At 52.1% G+C, this 15521-nt stretch overlaps 1 protein-coding gene across 1 annotated transcript in view; it reads right to left on the bottom strand.

Moving 5' to 3' along the window:
• TPO (thyroid peroxidase) overlaps nucleotides 1–15521 on the bottom strand; it is a 152134-nt gene that overhangs the window by 8989 nt on the left and 127624 nt on the right. Inside the window, exons 10-13 of the mRNA XM_011960987.1 lie at nucleotides 15293–15501; nucleotides 14747–14917; nucleotides 11574–11705; nucleotides 3697–3796 (exon numbers count right to left, since the gene is read on the bottom strand). Of these exons, the coding sequence (XP_011816377.1) occupies nucleotides 3697–3796; nucleotides 11574–11705; nucleotides 14747–14917; nucleotides 15293–15501 (612 nt within the window). The remainder of the gene's footprint in view (nucleotides 1–3696; nucleotides 3797–11573; nucleotides 11706–14746; nucleotides 14918–15292; nucleotides 15502–15521) is intronic.

Raw genomic sequence — 15521 nt, forward strand, 5'->3', positions numbered from 1 at the left:
CGAGACTCCGTCTCAAAAAAAAAAAAAAAAAAAGTTTGCACAGAAAGAATTCAACTTGGTGAAAACAATTTCAACGCAATAAAACATGTATAATACCTCGGAGGTATTTTAAATGCAGTGTCAAGAAAGTTGATGAAGGAGTCGGTTTGCTGGAGTTAACTCTAAATCACAGATTTGCAGTGAAAATATATTAGCAATTTGTCACATTGTTAATAATCACACCAAAACATACAGTGTTAGAGCCCAGACAGCTGGGTGGGTAGAAAATGAGGAGGAGAAGAGAGAAGCAAACACCTTTGTCTCACTAGGAGAACCCCTACTAGTGAGCACCCTCCGTGTGCCACGCTGTGCTGCGTTCTCTCCCCTCCCATGTCTCTCTCTGCTGTCTCCGTCTCTCTTTCTCCCTTTCCCTCTCTGTTCTCCTCCCTACTCCTCACCGCACAATAATGCCCTAAGTTGGAAATAAGATCATGTTTTTAAAGCTGAAGGATGAGACACAGAGGGAGGTGAGGCTGGGATTGCATTGGGCCCATTTGCTGGGAGCAGCTTGGGGGTCTCAGGGTAGGGGGTGGGAAGACATTTCCTGAATAAGTGACTTGACCTTCTGAGCTCATCCAGTCACAGGTCTGGGGGTGCTGTGGCTTTTGTCCAGGATGTTTCTCCCCTGGAGCCCCAGGGTCTTCCCCGTTATGGTCTCTGACTCTGTAACTGCCCCTGTTCTCTGTGCTTAAGCGTGTGTTGGCGTGTTAACATCCACTTTTTCATATCTTTCAGCTAAGTGGCACTTTGCAAACTAAATTGGTGCTTGGTAGCATATTTTGAGAACTCCAGAGTCTAAAATCAACTACAGCCAAATATTTATCTCCCAAGTTTCCTTGGAAAGGTATTCATTTAATCTATGGCTGTCAATCTTAAGGAAAATTGCAATTTTTCTTATGAGTGTGGACTACAGACACTAATATTTATCATAATGATAATGTGATAGATGTCTATAGGGATGTTTGCAAATACAAAATTGTTTATGAACAGGAAATTATAGTCACATCAGTTTTTGTTACAATTACACATTTAATAGTTATAATTATAGAACCAGCTAATTTGAAGTTATTTGCTTACAGCCTATTCAATTTTTATTGCTTAGTCTATTTCATGGTTAGCTGAGGGTTTTAATTATTAGTAATTAAAGTTTTTAAGGTTTAAAGACCAAACGATTCATAAAACATAGGGAGTATTTCCTACCACCACCCCATCTAAAACTAGAGACACCATTTAAACGTTAAAGTAGCCTCTTCCCAAAACAGATCAATACGGTGTCTTGTAGAGAGAGTAGGTGATTATTCAGTCTTCACTGGTAATGATTATTTGAAACAACAGCCTCTGCATGTGAGAAATAATCTTCCTGCGAGGAGAAGCCGGGCAGCTGTGGCACTACCTCCAGCACCAGACAGGTTTTGGGTTCAAGGATCTGCTCTGGGCTTACCAGCTTTGAGCCAGTAACAGGCTCTCGCTCTACCTCCTCATGCTACTCTGAAAATGGACACAATCATAGCACTTTGTTAGTTTTCTGGGGCTGCAGTCACAGAGGACCACAGACCTGGCTGCTTAAACAGCAGAAGTTTATGACCTAGAGTTCTGGAGGCAGAAGTCCACATCAAGGTGCCTGCAGGCGGCTCCCCTGGCCTCCCTCCCAGTTCCTGTCACTGCTGGCAATCTTCCCAGGCCCCAGCTTAGAGAAACCCCACCCTGATGTCTGCCTTCCCATCAAGATGGCCTTTGCCTGCTGGGCATGACTCTGTGCAAACTCTTCTTTCTAGAGGAACACCAGCTATATTGAATTAGGGTCCCCTGTACTCCAGGGCAATCTCATTTTAACTAATTACACTTGCAGAGACCTTAGCTCTAAATAAGGTTACATTCTGAGGTCCTAAAGGTCAGGGTGTAAACACATGTTTTGGGCAATGCACAGTTCAAGCCATGGCAAACACCTGAGTCAGATGATTGATCAGAAAATCAGAGGAGACAGTGGCTAAGGATGACTCAGCATTGCATCCAACACATGGCTTTAGCTGTTACTATCACCTCTCTGCTGGAAGGAATTTCTCACAGTTGTCTGAATTATGGTGTGTGTTAGTTTTGACAGAAGCTATGAAGCTACTCAGAAATACATCACTGAAATGTCGTATGCCGGACGGATCAGAAGCTCTTGTGTCAAACGTGGGCATCTGGGTCAGCCACAGCAGTTGCCAGAAGCCTTGCAGAATAACCAAAACGGGGAACTAGCTTTACTACCACGTCTCAGCAGCGGAGAAACAGGATGCAGAGCAGATGGCAGGCACAGGGGCTTCCCTTACAAGTACCCACAAAAACAAAAACAACAGAAAAGAGGCCATTGCTGTGGATTGTTGACAAGGCCCTTTGGAAACAACAGCGATCGGGGTAACTTCTGGTTGCTAAACTTTCAAGTTTTTAAAAACCAGTTCCTGTAGGAGGTGCAAAAACTGTAAGAAAAAGGTTTCCTGTTCAAGGTGCAGACGTTCCTCAGTGTACCGAGAAGTTGCTAGAAAAATGAAGGTTTGCTAGAATGTTGAGTTTCTATTACTGGGAAGATGAGAAACACCCTGGAAGATGGCCTTAGGGTGGGAAAGTCGTGGATAATCCATAGACATGTGGTGTCGGGTGATGTTTGGGGGCTTGGATAATCCATACACGTGTGGTATGGGTGGTGCCAGGAGGCTTGGATAATCCATGCGTGTGGTACGGGGTGGTGCTGGGGGCTTGGCCAGTGAGGCGCTCTGAAGGCCGGGGTGGAGGGTGAAGTCGAAGGGGAAGGAGACTGCAGGGGTCATCCTGGCGGAGGGCAGGGCTGGCTATAGCAGGAGTGTGCACAGGTCATGTTGGGCTGAGCCTGGCACTCAGGGAGAGCAGAGGCCAAGTGACTGTGGCCTCTATTCTGGGCATGGCCCTGGGGGCCCAGCCTGGGGCTGCAATGACTTTTGATAGTGTTTGCTGTTATTTTTAACACTTTCTATATAAAATGAACAATTGTGCATTAAAAATGAAGTGATGCTCAAGAAGTTTGGTTCTCAAGAGCAGCAAGGTGAGTGGCAGCAGCTAGGAGCAGAGCTGGCTCCTCAGGGCTAGGCACGTGGACCAGCTGCCCCACCCGAGGCGGCCTGGAGGGGCTCTTTCTGCAGACAGCGCTCTCACAGGGCAGGAACTCTCGGGTTCTCTCAGGTTCGGGCCTGAGTCTTTCAACAGCAGCGCCATTTTTAACATGAAAGTTCAACTTTCAATTTCTGCCCTCAAGGGAGGAAATAAAACTGAAGAATAAAACTTTTCATTCACGGATGACCTTTCTTCTCTGAGAAACCTTTCTAAGAATCTTTACTCCTAACAAGAGACTACTTCAATGCAATCACTTAATGTTGGAAAAGTATTCCATATTGCTGAATCTGCGTCCGCAGATACCTGACACCACCTAAGGCGTACGAATGATCACTCCACTTTCATTATTAAAAGCATAAAGAATGATCCGGAGAGTCTAAGACGTTGTACAAAATAGCTCTGAGATCGATGCCTTTGAGATACCAGTAATCTATGTTAGCTTTAGGAAATACAGCAGCTTCACTGCAACCATGTCCACAGGAAAGGAGATTGTGTCATGTCTAAGTAACAGCTAAAAAATGAAGGACTTACCACCTGCAAATCACCGTTGAGGTGAGACCTGCCAAGCCTCCCATCAGCAGAGCAGCCAGCGAGATGGAGACCCAAGTCGCCCGAGGGAGCCTCCCGGAGTCTGGGGCACAGAAAGAGGCCTGGTTAGAAGAAGCTTCCAGGGCCTGGGCCAGCCAGGTTGTCCTGCCTGAGTCTGGGCCACACCCTGTCCTGGGCCAGCTGCCTTCACCCCACAGCACGATGTACAGAGGGAGGGAGGGGGGGAGGGTCATTTATCTGCCCAAAAAAGCCATAGACCATGAAGTCCAGACCTGAATGTGACGTGGGGAGAGCCAGCAGGGGACACAGGGCAGAGAAGCTGGCTCTCTCTCTATGGCAGCCTCACTGTGGGCTTGGCATGGACACTGTCCAGCAGGACAGAAAGCACACCTTGCTGCCCAAACCAGGGAGGACTCTCAGTGGCCTCTGAGTGGACCACAGGACCCAGGGAGCCCTGTGGGGCCTTTGACCGGGGCAGGCAAGTGGGACAAAGTGGTTTGTAAGGGCTGTGGTGTAACACCATGAGGTTTTGCCCTTGGCTGCATTTTATTTTTCCCAGAAGCCTCCTGGAGGTGAAACTGTGGCTAAGGGAAGGTGATGTGCACCTCGCAGAGCCGGAGCCCTGGGGGGACAGGGGCACGGGATGGCAGCAGATTTTGGAGCTCATCCTAGGTTTCATCAGCACATTCCAGAAATAAACTGAACAGGGTCAGCGTGAATCGGACAGAAAAGCGCAGAAGGCCCTGAAGACGGGACAGAGGAGAGAGGCAGCCCGGGAGCCGGCCCCAGAGCATCTGGTGAGGGGCCTGAGGAAGTGCCTCCCACCTGGACCCGTGTCTTCGTCCAAAAAAGCCGGGGACTGAGTAAGGGCTCCTGGGCTCCGGCCCTTGGCTTCCATGCTCTCCGCAAGGAGATGCCAGCCTGGGGCCAGTGCGGCTTTGAACTCAGAGCTCCTTTGACCACAGTTTTATTACTGACTTTTCTGTTGAGGTGCCCATTCGAGGTGGCCGAGGAGAAATCCAAGATGAAATGAAAACTGACTTTTAAATAAGAATTTAAATACTACCAATCAGTGTTTTTTTAAAACAAACATGGGTCGTCCTGGATAAATATCATCACGTGTGGCTGAAGAAAGGCTCTGGGGCTAAGGGAGTGTGTTCAGGCACCAGACGAAGGCAGTGGCTGGGGGAATTGGGTGCTTGGTTTGGTTCTAGTTCTCACACTGGATTTTTGGAAGTCGGTGATGAATGCGTCTGTGGGTGGCGGCAGTTCCCTGTGCCACTCAGCGCCTGGGCATGATTTGCAGGTGTGTCTCGTTTCCAGCCCAGACACAGGTAGTGTCCATGGCTGTCTTCCTAGCATGGGTCTTGGACACTCAGCAAGTATTTGGTGGATACAAGAATGAATGAATAAATCCTAAATGCACATCCTGACTGTTTCTCCAAAATGGTCCTGTCCTTTTAGCCTTTGCACCTCATGACTTTTCCTCCTGGGCTCCTCTAACCATCCTCCCGCCTCCAGGATCTCCTTGCTGCCACCTCTCACAGACGCAGGAGAGTCTGCAGGGCAACCTGAGCACACTGGCCTCTTGCTAAAAGTCTGTGGAGAGCAGAGCTGCTTGCTGGCCGTGGGACGCCGCTCCTCCCACATCCGGAAAGAGGCTGGGTTCATGTTTCCATCCGCTGCTACTCGCTCTCACCCCCATGGCTGCCACAGGGTGGGGGTCCGTCTGTGCTGCCGGGGCTGGCTGTGCGGGGAAGGCTGAGCTGATTGAGGCCTGGGTGGGGATTCCAGTAAGCACAGGCCAGGTCAGGGCAGTCAGGACAGCACAGCCATGGAAATTCATTCTGGAATTCTGGAATTGGTGTTTGCCATTTCTGGGAGGGGGACTCACCCTTCCTGCTGGATTTGGTTCTGAGCAACTTGGGCTAGAGGTTTTCAGGGACCACCTGTGGAGCCTCAAAAACTGGCAAAGCCAAGCATCGGAAGGAGGAGCCACGTGCTGGGCCATGGCGAGCATCTGATTGAAGCCCACCTCACACCAGCAAACGGCAGATGCACAGCAGGGACGTAAGCAGCTCCGTGTCTACCCAAAAGCGTGAAATGAGCCCGGGCAGAGGAAAGGCCAGATGCCGCACCGCAGAAACTTTTCCTTATTCTTTGCTCCAAACTTTCCTTTCTTGGCATTTTCAATTTCAAGAACCAGTAACTGCGCCTGGAGCCAGATTTAAGGCTGTGTGTTGCTGGGGGATTCCCGGCTGAGACAGGCCCTGAAGCCCCTGCATGTCCTACGGGGGCATCGCAAAGGTCACAGCTGCTGCCAGAGTGGCTTTCTGACCTCTTCAGTGCCACTCCAGGGAGTTCTCTGAGAGTGGAGTTCTCTGCTCTGGGCGTGGGTATGGGTGCCCCCTCTTGTGGGGCTGGGAGTGGGGGATTCCCTGAGGCTGGGTGAAGGCCTTCCAGGGCCTTTGGAAAGAAAGGGTATCGGGTTTGGGCAGGCCCTGGGCAGACAGAGGGCATCGGGATTTTGGAGCATTCAGTTCAGAATAATGACTGGGATGGTTAATTTTGTGTCCGCTTGACTGGAGCACAGGGGCCCAGATTAGACATTATTCCTGCTGTGTTTTTGAGATAGGTTCTGGAAGGGATCGGCACTGGAATCTGTGGTCTGAGAAAAGCAGACGGCTCTCCCCAACATGGGTGGGCCCTGTCCCATCCTTTCAGGGACCAGTAGAGCAGGAAGTGGAGGAAAAAGGACTTCTCTTTTCCTGACTCTCTGCTTGAGCTGGGACATCTCATGGCAGCTTCGTCTGCCCTCAGACTGGAACTACCCCACCAGCAACGCTGGGGCTCCGGTTTGCAGACAGCAGATCCTGGGACTCCTCAGCCTCTCTAATTCCATGACCAATTCTGCAGAATAGAGATGCTTTCATGTATCCATACATAGAGCTAGATGCACATCTAAAACTATGTCTACATATGGGTGTCTACCGCTGTATTTACATCTATACCAAATCTATATTTTGTCTATATCCAAACTTATATATGGATAGCTACACCTGAATCTATTCTATACATATGTATAAATTTATATTTTTATATCTGCATCTGTACCTAAGTCTAAAACTGTATCTATATCCATAATCAATATCTATATCCAAATCTAAATTGGTATAACTATATCCATGTCTACATTTTTGTTATCTATATGTATGTCTAATCTATGTAAATCTATGCATGTGTATCTCAATCAATATCCATATATATTTAAACCAATATCTATATCTAAATCTACACAACTACATCTACAAACTGTGTCTCTATGGATGTCTCTGTCTAATCTAGAACTATTTCTGCACACACATCTGCATCTCTGATTGCTCCTGTTCCTCTGGAGAGTCCATCTAATATGTCAACCAGCACACGGGCTGGCCGGGGCTGGAGCTCTCGTGGGCCGGGGGAGTGTGAGCTCCTGTCACAGCCACGCCTCATCTTCCCAGGCCTCGGCGTCCTTGTCTGTAAGTCACCGTGAAGACAGAAGCAGCAGCCATGGCACCTGTGTATTCATCTCTCAGACATGGGCTCTGGTGCCCACCTTCCCTGGAACCTCCGGCCTCCAGCCAGGGCTTGTATGAGGGGCTGTAAACATGGCTCAGCTGTTGCTCCTGGTTCACTCTGAGCCCTCAGCACCTGAGTGCATGTCCACCCAGCCCGGGGCCTCTGCTTCTCTCCTGGTGTCCACCCTTCCTCATGGAAGCAGGCTTGGGATTCAAGCTGTCATTCTGAAAGCTGAGGGACAGCCACGTCCATCAACCTTTTGGGGTGTTCTGTCCAGCAGTGACAGAGCTGGTGCATCCAGGGATGGTGCTGGGTCCTGCTGGCCTGCGCTGTCTGTACGGAGAAGGCGCTGATGGCTGCTTGCGTGGGAGCAGGGCCCTTTCAACAGGGACATATGTGGCCTCTGTGGAACAACAGTTAGGCTTGTGCATCAGGGATGCAGAAAGGTCATGGCCAGCATCCTAATTTTCCGCGGACGATTTTGCAGGGGAAGCAGTGTCATTATAAGGGTGCTGGTGGTGGGGGAAGCTTGCATCCCCAGCTGTTCACCCTCCAGCTCCTGAGATGCTCTGGGGGCACTTTCCCTCCCTCAGTCTCTTCCTTAGAAAGAGAAAGTCACTGTCCACCATCGCTCCCCATCAGGCTCCACCGGCGGCCCGGCCCAGTGCCTCCAGAGGGCCTGGGTACTGCCAGGGAGGCCAGGGAGGCACAGGGCAGCTGTTGGAGAGGAGACTCCTGGAGGCAGCCAGCTGCTTGAGGGGCTGCAGGGCTCAGCAGGAAGACAAGTGTCCTGCGGTGGACCCTTACTTCACGTTCGGCAGCCAGGAGCCCAGCAGGGGCAGAGCGGGGCAGGGACAGCACCATGCAATCATCACACCCACTGCACAGAACCAGAAGGCAGCACAGAGCTCAGAGCTGCCCTGAGCACAGGCACTGCATGGGTGCTGGTCCGGGCCAGGCTCAGGGGTTCTCTCGGACGCCCTTGACGGGGGCAGGACCTGGAGAGGCAGTTGGATGGAGTCCAGGCAGGGGGATTCCTTAGCAAAGAGGTAGCACTGGGAGGGAACGTCTCAACTCCAGAGACACATTTGGCTTCAGAGTTTATGGAAAAGAGTCCTTAAGATGTAGGAAACAGATAAATGTATGTTGTAATTGTTCTCAGGAAAAAAAACTAAAAGGAGACATTTGAAGCAAAATCTTGGAAATTAGCTTATGCTCCTGTGTATGAACTTCTAAGGTTTTATTCCGAAGATTAAAAGATGGTGCCGTGGGCCAAGTGCTGTCGTGGGCTGAACTGGATCTCCCAGATTCTCATGCTGCAGCCCCAATCCCCCTGGCTTCAGAATGTGGCTGATTTGGGGACGGAGCATTTGAGGGGGTAATTGCAGTGGCATGGGGATGTCACTATGGGCCGTGGCCCAAGGCAGCCAGGTGGCGAAGCTGCCACGTTCACAGAGAGTTCAGCTGCTTTCCGCATTATTATTATAAACCCACGAAAGCCGATTCAGAACCCTGCTCAGGTGAAGCTGGTGGGACATATCCTTATGTCATATCATATCCTTATGATATGAGGCCTCAGACACACAGAAGGACTGCCCTGGGAGGACATGGGGAGAAGTGGTGTCTGCAGCCAAGGGGCGAGTCCTCAGGGGGAGCCAGCCCTGCTCTCACCTTGATCTTGGATTTCAGCCTCCAGGACTCGCTGAGAGATAAATCTCTTGTTCAAGTGTCCAGTCTGCAGGGCTTTGCTGCGGCACCCCCAGTCTGCAGGGCTTTGCTGCGGCACCCCCAATCTGCAGGGCTTTGCTGCGGCACCCCCAGCCTGCAGGGCTTTGCTGCGGCACCCCCAATCTGCAGGGCTTTGCTGCGGCACCCCCAGTCTGCAGGGCTTTGCCACGGCACCCCCAGGAAATCAATACAGTTCCTTTAACTGCAACGTTAGGAACAAAACACAACAAAAGCAGAGCTCCCTCCGTAATTACATTGACACCTAAATCTATGTGTGTTTCTACATCTAAACTTACATAGGGATACCTATACCTAAATCTAAATCTATTCTTTTATACCTATAGGTGCATTTATATCTATATCTATGTATCTGCATCTGTACCTATATCTACAATTGTCTATCTCCATAATCAATATCCATATGCACACCTGTATCTAAATCTAAGTCTGTAAGTCACCGTGGAGACAGGAGAAGCCCTGAGCACCTGCATATTAATCTCTCAGATCTGGGCCCTGGTGCACAAAATGGTCTTAGGCTCATGTGCTGCTGGCCCCGGTCATGGTGCAGGTGTTCGAAGGGGGCCCAGGAGGAAGAGAGGTGGTGTGCAAGTTCTCTCAGGCACAAATTCCTCTCTGGGTGCTCTCCCAGGGCTGCTCCTGGCCTCCACTGGGCCTCCCTTCTCCATCCTTCTGTGGGTGAGTCCAGAAGAAAACACTGGGAGGGACGGAGGGTGCTGCAGCAGTAGGTGTTTTCTGGGGCCCCACGGAGCCATCTGACGGGGTGAGATGTTACCAAGAATACAGCAAGTGCTTCTGGGCTGCAGTGCAGCAAAACTGCAATCGTGATATGAATGTCCCACCAGCTTCACCTGAGCAGGGTTCTGAATCGGCTTGCGTGGGTTTATAATAATCATGCGGAAAGCAGCTGAGCTCTCTGTGAACATGGCAGCTTTGCCACCTGGCTACCTTTGCAGTTCACATCTGAACTGTTGATTTAAACATTTTATTGAAAAACCTGAATGCAAGAGCTGCTGTTTCTAGTTTTCCATGACTGAGAGTGGTCTGGTTTGAAATGAAGAGAAGATATGATTTCACATGGAGAAAAAACATGAATAAAACCAGAGGCTGATATAACAATGAGTATGAGGGGGAAATGCTGTGCAGAGAGAGGACGCCTGAAACAGGGTGGGATGCGCCTGACACAGGAGGGGGGTGCGCCTGACATAGGAGGGGGGTGCGCCTGACACAGGAGGGGGGTGTGTGCCTGACACAGGATGGGAGGATACGCCTGTCAGGCGGATGTAGCTTCAGAGCACCAGAAAGAGCATCCCCGGCCTCTGAAGGCCCCACGCAGCCGCATTCTGGCCATCGTTTTTCAGACTCACTCACTTCTTGACTGGCCTTGACCTTGGCCCTTGTATCCTTCGCCTGAGGAGCTGAGTTTCAGCAAGAATCCAATTATTCCAGCTTATCAGAATCCCCTTAATGAAGCTGAGTCATGAAGCGTTTTGCACTGACCCCTCTCCATCCTGACTGGACGTCCCAACTGCCTTTGCTGCACTCCCCTATGACAGTAGCTCAAAGGAATTCTGTCTGTAACTCGAGTCTGGTGAATAATTATTTTTCTATAAGAGTTGGAAGTCAACTATTAACACAAATTCCCGGCCAGCTACGGAGTGGCTGTGTGAGCGGCAGCGTCTCGCCCTCTTATCACTAGTGTCCTTTTGTATAAAATGAAGATTAAAGATAATGCTTACTTAAGAGCCACAATTTTCAGGGGAGTAAATTCGTCAAAAGTTTGGGCGTATCTGGCACCTGACTTGGAGGCAGCAGTGAGGAAGACGCTGTCCCTGATCTGAGGGCAGAGCTGGGGGACTGGGCAAGGCCATCCGAGGTGGATGTTGAGCACCCAGGCCCCATGCAGGGCGGGGACATCCAGAGGTGGGGGTGGGCAACAGGCAGGCAGCTGTGCTGCTGGCCCTGGTCAGGGTGCAGTGGGGTGCGTTTGAAGGGGGCCCAGGAGGAGGAGAGGTGATGGATGGGTCTGTATTGAACGCTGCCTGTTTCATAAGTTTTGTGTCTTGGGGGTGATATAGGCTGGGTATGCACCTGTGGACCTTGTCTGGAAATGCGTTCTGGCTGCCGCCCCCAGCCTCAGCATGCACTGAGGGTCTCTGCACAGACAGCAGACATGAAATGCATCCTCTGCCCCCAGCACAGCGCAGCTGCCCCTCAGGCACAGCGCAGACGCCCCTCGGGCACAGTGCAGGCATCCCTCGGGCACAGCACAGACGCCCCTCGGGCACAGCGCAGACGCCCCTCAGGCACAGCACAGACGCCCCTCAGGCACAGCGCAGGCATCCCTCGGGCACAGCACAGACGCCCCTCGGGCACAGCACAGATGCCCCTCGGGCATAGCACAGACGCCCCTTGGGCACCTGGGCTTGTGTCTTATTCATCTCTGCCCTTCCCAATCAATATGGTGATTGACACTTGCCTAACTTGAACACACTTTTCTTCATTTTACAAAAACTGGCAAATAGATGGACAGAGAGGGAGGGGAGCAGACTCACCTACGCAGGTTCTCCCATCGTCTCCTAACTCGTAGGGGTCCACGCAGAGGCACTGGAAGCCGCCCTTGGTGTTTCTGCACCTCGCAGAGGCGTGGCAGGGTGGGTGGGTGCCGTCTGCACACTCATTCACATCTGCTAGACACACAAGGCCACACCCATGAGAGGAAGCAGCCGCACCCCCTTCTCTCCCATGGGACCCCCGTTCCGGCTTCTCTCCCATGGGACCCTCGTTCTGGGAGGTGCTTCTGTCTGGGGAGGTCAGCCCTTTGCCTGCCACCCCACCCAGTCTAGGGGAAACCAGGCACCACCTCTGCTGTTGTGTGGCCGCCCCCTGCTCCCTGCACATCTGAAAAGGTGATGAGGAGAAGGTGGATGCACGCTGGCCGTGGGCTCTGAGCCTGCAGGCAGTCCACACACTGGGGCTCACTCAGGCCCAAGTCACAGGAGCCTTCCTGGAGGAAATTAGGGTCTGCCTGGGGTAGGGGAATGTGGAATTTGGCCAAGTGCAGGACACAGGGGCAGGAAGGGGCCAGGGTGAGGGTGGGGCAGGGTCTGCTTTGCCCAAGCAGAGACTCCCAGCTGGCCCACATGCTCCAGGTCCTCTGAGAGCCAGGACTGGGGCCACCTGCCACCGCCAGTGAGGATGGTGCTTCCCCTCCTGCTCTCCCTGCACGCGAATCCTACATCTAGTCCCTCATCCCCTAGGCTTCTATTTCCAGATAACCTGCTGTACATTTTGTTCAAATAATGTTCCTTTTCTGGCCAATTTTAGAGAACAAGCAGGAGCGTGTCACAGGTCTGCGCCACACGCCCCGTGTGTGTTCTCTGAATGGCACAGGTGCTGTCAGTGCTGGGGACACATGCTCTTCCAGGAGCTGCTCTGTCTGGAGGGAACAGAGCTGGCCTGGGTGCAGTCTCTGCCGAGGGCCAGGCTGGGGACAGCCACCTGCCTGCACTCCTGGGGTTCTGGTGCTGACGACACCCCCAGACAGAGCGAAGGTACTGGGAGGGGTGGAGGGACTTCCCCCAATCTCACCACTGGGTGGAAGAGCCGGGGTCCACATAGGCCACAGGGACTTGGCCCCCGACTCGGCCACCCCAGGACGATGAGAATGTGTGAACCTGGGCAGCACCCAGGCGACCCAGTGCCGGAGACCTGCGAGGCCTTGAGGTCAGCTGGGGTGGTCTGCTGCCCACCTGCTGCCCAGGTGAGGGGCTGCATTGGGTGGGACTGACCACTCCTAACTCAGGGCTCTGGGATCAGGGGGAGTCTTGGTCCCAGCTGGTTTTCTCAGTTACAGAATCGGTATCATTATGTCTGTTGTGAAAAACAGGCATAGAATCAAAGATGGTGCTTATGACAACTAGCAGAGTGTTGGGGATATCTCAGGCTTTCTAAAGAGTACAGTCTTTAATAATGACATTATTGATAATGACAACCATTCTATAAGAGTATAAGAAGACGGGTGTGGTGGCTCAAGCCTCTAATCCCAACACTTTGGGAGGCTGAGGTGGGGGGGTCACCTGAGGTCAGGAGTTTGAGACCAGCCTGGCCAACATGGTGAAATCCCGTCTCTACTAAAAATACAAAAATTAGCCAGGTACGGTGGTGGGTGCCTGTAATCCCAGCTACTCAGGAGGCCGAGGCAGGAGAATCACTTGAGTCCGGGAAGCAGAGGTTGCAGTGAGCAGAGATTGCACCATTGCACTCCTGCCTGGGCGACAGAGTGAGACTCTGTCTCAAAAAAATAAAAAGTATAAGACAAGGTAAAGAAATTTCAAGGGATTGGAGCTATTGACTATTGGCCACTGTTAATTGTCTGTATCTTGCAGCAGCTATTGAAGTGTTTTATGTATAGGTAACCATGTCAAGGCTGTTAAACATAGAAGGTCTTTCTTGGCTAAAGCTGCCCCTGGAACCAGCCCCTCCTGCATCCCGCTATGCAGAGCTGTGAAGCACCGGAGCTGTGTGAAGGCATCTGCAGCTGCCCCTGGGGTAGGGGAGTGTCTTGAACTGGCCTCAAAGGATTCTTTCGCCTGGGTCTCCCAAAGCACTGGCTCCAAGACTCTTTCATCTTCTGAAAACTCTGAGAAAACTGAAAACTGTGGATTTTGCTTTTATTTTTACTTGCAAACCAGCCAGATTCTCGCATGAGACCCTCTTTTTCTTCTGCGGTCTAGGTTAGTGCAGCTCATAGCAGCAGCTCACAGGAGGCTCTGTGTCTGATGTCAGTTTTCCTCCCCTAAAACGCAGTCCCTGAAGGCAGCTTGGCCTTCTAAAGATTGCTAGTGAGTGTCGTCTGAGCAACCTTCCTCCGAGAACAGCAGCCATTCCTGCTCCTGCCTGCCCTGACCCCACTGGCCCATGAGACCAGAGCCAGCAGGCCAGGTTTTGTTGCAGGGCGTTTCTGAAGTAGCTGGGGGACACAAGCTGCTCCAACAGGACGCCCCAGCCTCAGGAGTTGCACCCAGAGAGCTCTGTCTCAGAACAGTCAGTGGGGGACTCTCATTCTGCTGCTCCCCGCAGAGGGACCCCAGTACATGGCTCTTCCCCTGGGAGGCTCTGTTGTCCAGCAAACCCGCTCCCAGGTGCCCTGGGCCAACACCCACTCAAACCAGGCACATGGGAGGAGCAGGTGGAGGTGGCCCACAGCTGTCTTGCCTTTGCCTCCCCACCCTGCTTTCAAGTTACCGCTAGGAGCCCGCACCTGTCTACACCTAAACATGCAGGAGGCTGGAAGTGAAACCAGCGACTGGAGAAGAACCAGGCATGGGCTTCAGAATCAGCCACCTGTGGGAGGCGGAGGCGGGACTAACTCTACGGGTTCCTGGAGTGGAGACGTTTGCTGCCGTGTTTCCTTTGAGAAAGTGGCGCTGCGAGTTCACCACAACTTTGCCTGGAACTCATGAACTCCTCTCTCTCTTCCCTCACAGGTAACCCCATTGGTCACGATTCCACGTGCCTATTCCGAGGCCTCACTACCTAGAACGAGGCCAGCTGGGAATATGGCCAGCCCAGGGGAGAGCCCTTGCTTTCTATCCCCAAATTGCTCCTGGGAAGATAACAGTTTCAGAAGCATCTTTTGGCGAATAAATTTTCAATGACATTGCATTGTTAATTTATATCGGAAACATGCAGGTGTTTTGTAATTGTTATTGAAGAAAGGACTGACCTTTGCAGAGGGGAGGCTGGAAATCCCATCCTTCCTGGGTGCAAGTGAGTTGCTCGTGGCCTTGGAGCTCATACCCGTGCCGGCAGGAATACACCAGCACGCGCCTCCCAGACTCCTCACAGTGCACAAAGTCCCCGTTCTCCACGCTTTCTGGGAAGCCACACTTGTCGTCTATGAAATGTGGACAGGTTGACATGTAGTCAAACTACGAGAAAAGAAAACCACATACCAACGTCCCTGTCATGGGCACACTTGTGCCCTGGAGGGGCTGGTGCTGAGGCTGGGGAGCCCTGTTGTGGTCACTGAGCACCCACACAGCACACACGGTCGCTTCCCAGGTCGGGCCCCGCTGGCTCCCATTTTCTAGGCCCCCAGTTCCTTTCTCACTAGAGAAGGGTCCCGCCCGCCCCGGGAGCTGCCCTGAGGGTGTAAGGCAGGGCGCTGTTTTCTAAACAGTGAAAAGGTAACTCAGCTCCTTGGGAAGACAAGGTTTGTTTGATGAGATGCACGTGCTGTAAGGTGGTGTGAGAAGAGACCAAACGTCACCTTGAGGAAAGGTCTCCCTCCAGGCCTCCAGGTTCAGGCCGGGGATGCTGTCACAAGACTCAAAGTCTTCGGGGAATTTTCCGACTTGGAAGGCGTCCACGGGCACCCTGGCGAGGCCGGTGTTGTCACAGATGACCCGAGACAGGGAGTGCTTCTCCAGCTCATGCCTCTGCGCGTCCGTGAAGACGTGGCTGTTCTCCCACCAAAACCTCCAGGGAAGGAGACAGAG

Source organism: Colobus angolensis, unplaced genomic scaffold, assembly GCF_000951035.1.
Source record: "Colobus angolensis palliatus isolate OR3802 unplaced genomic scaffold, Cang.pa_1.0 Scaffold53, whole genome shotgun sequence".
Classification (NCBI taxonomy): domain Eukaryota; kingdom Metazoa; phylum Chordata; class Mammalia; order Primates; family Cercopithecidae; genus Colobus; species Colobus angolensis.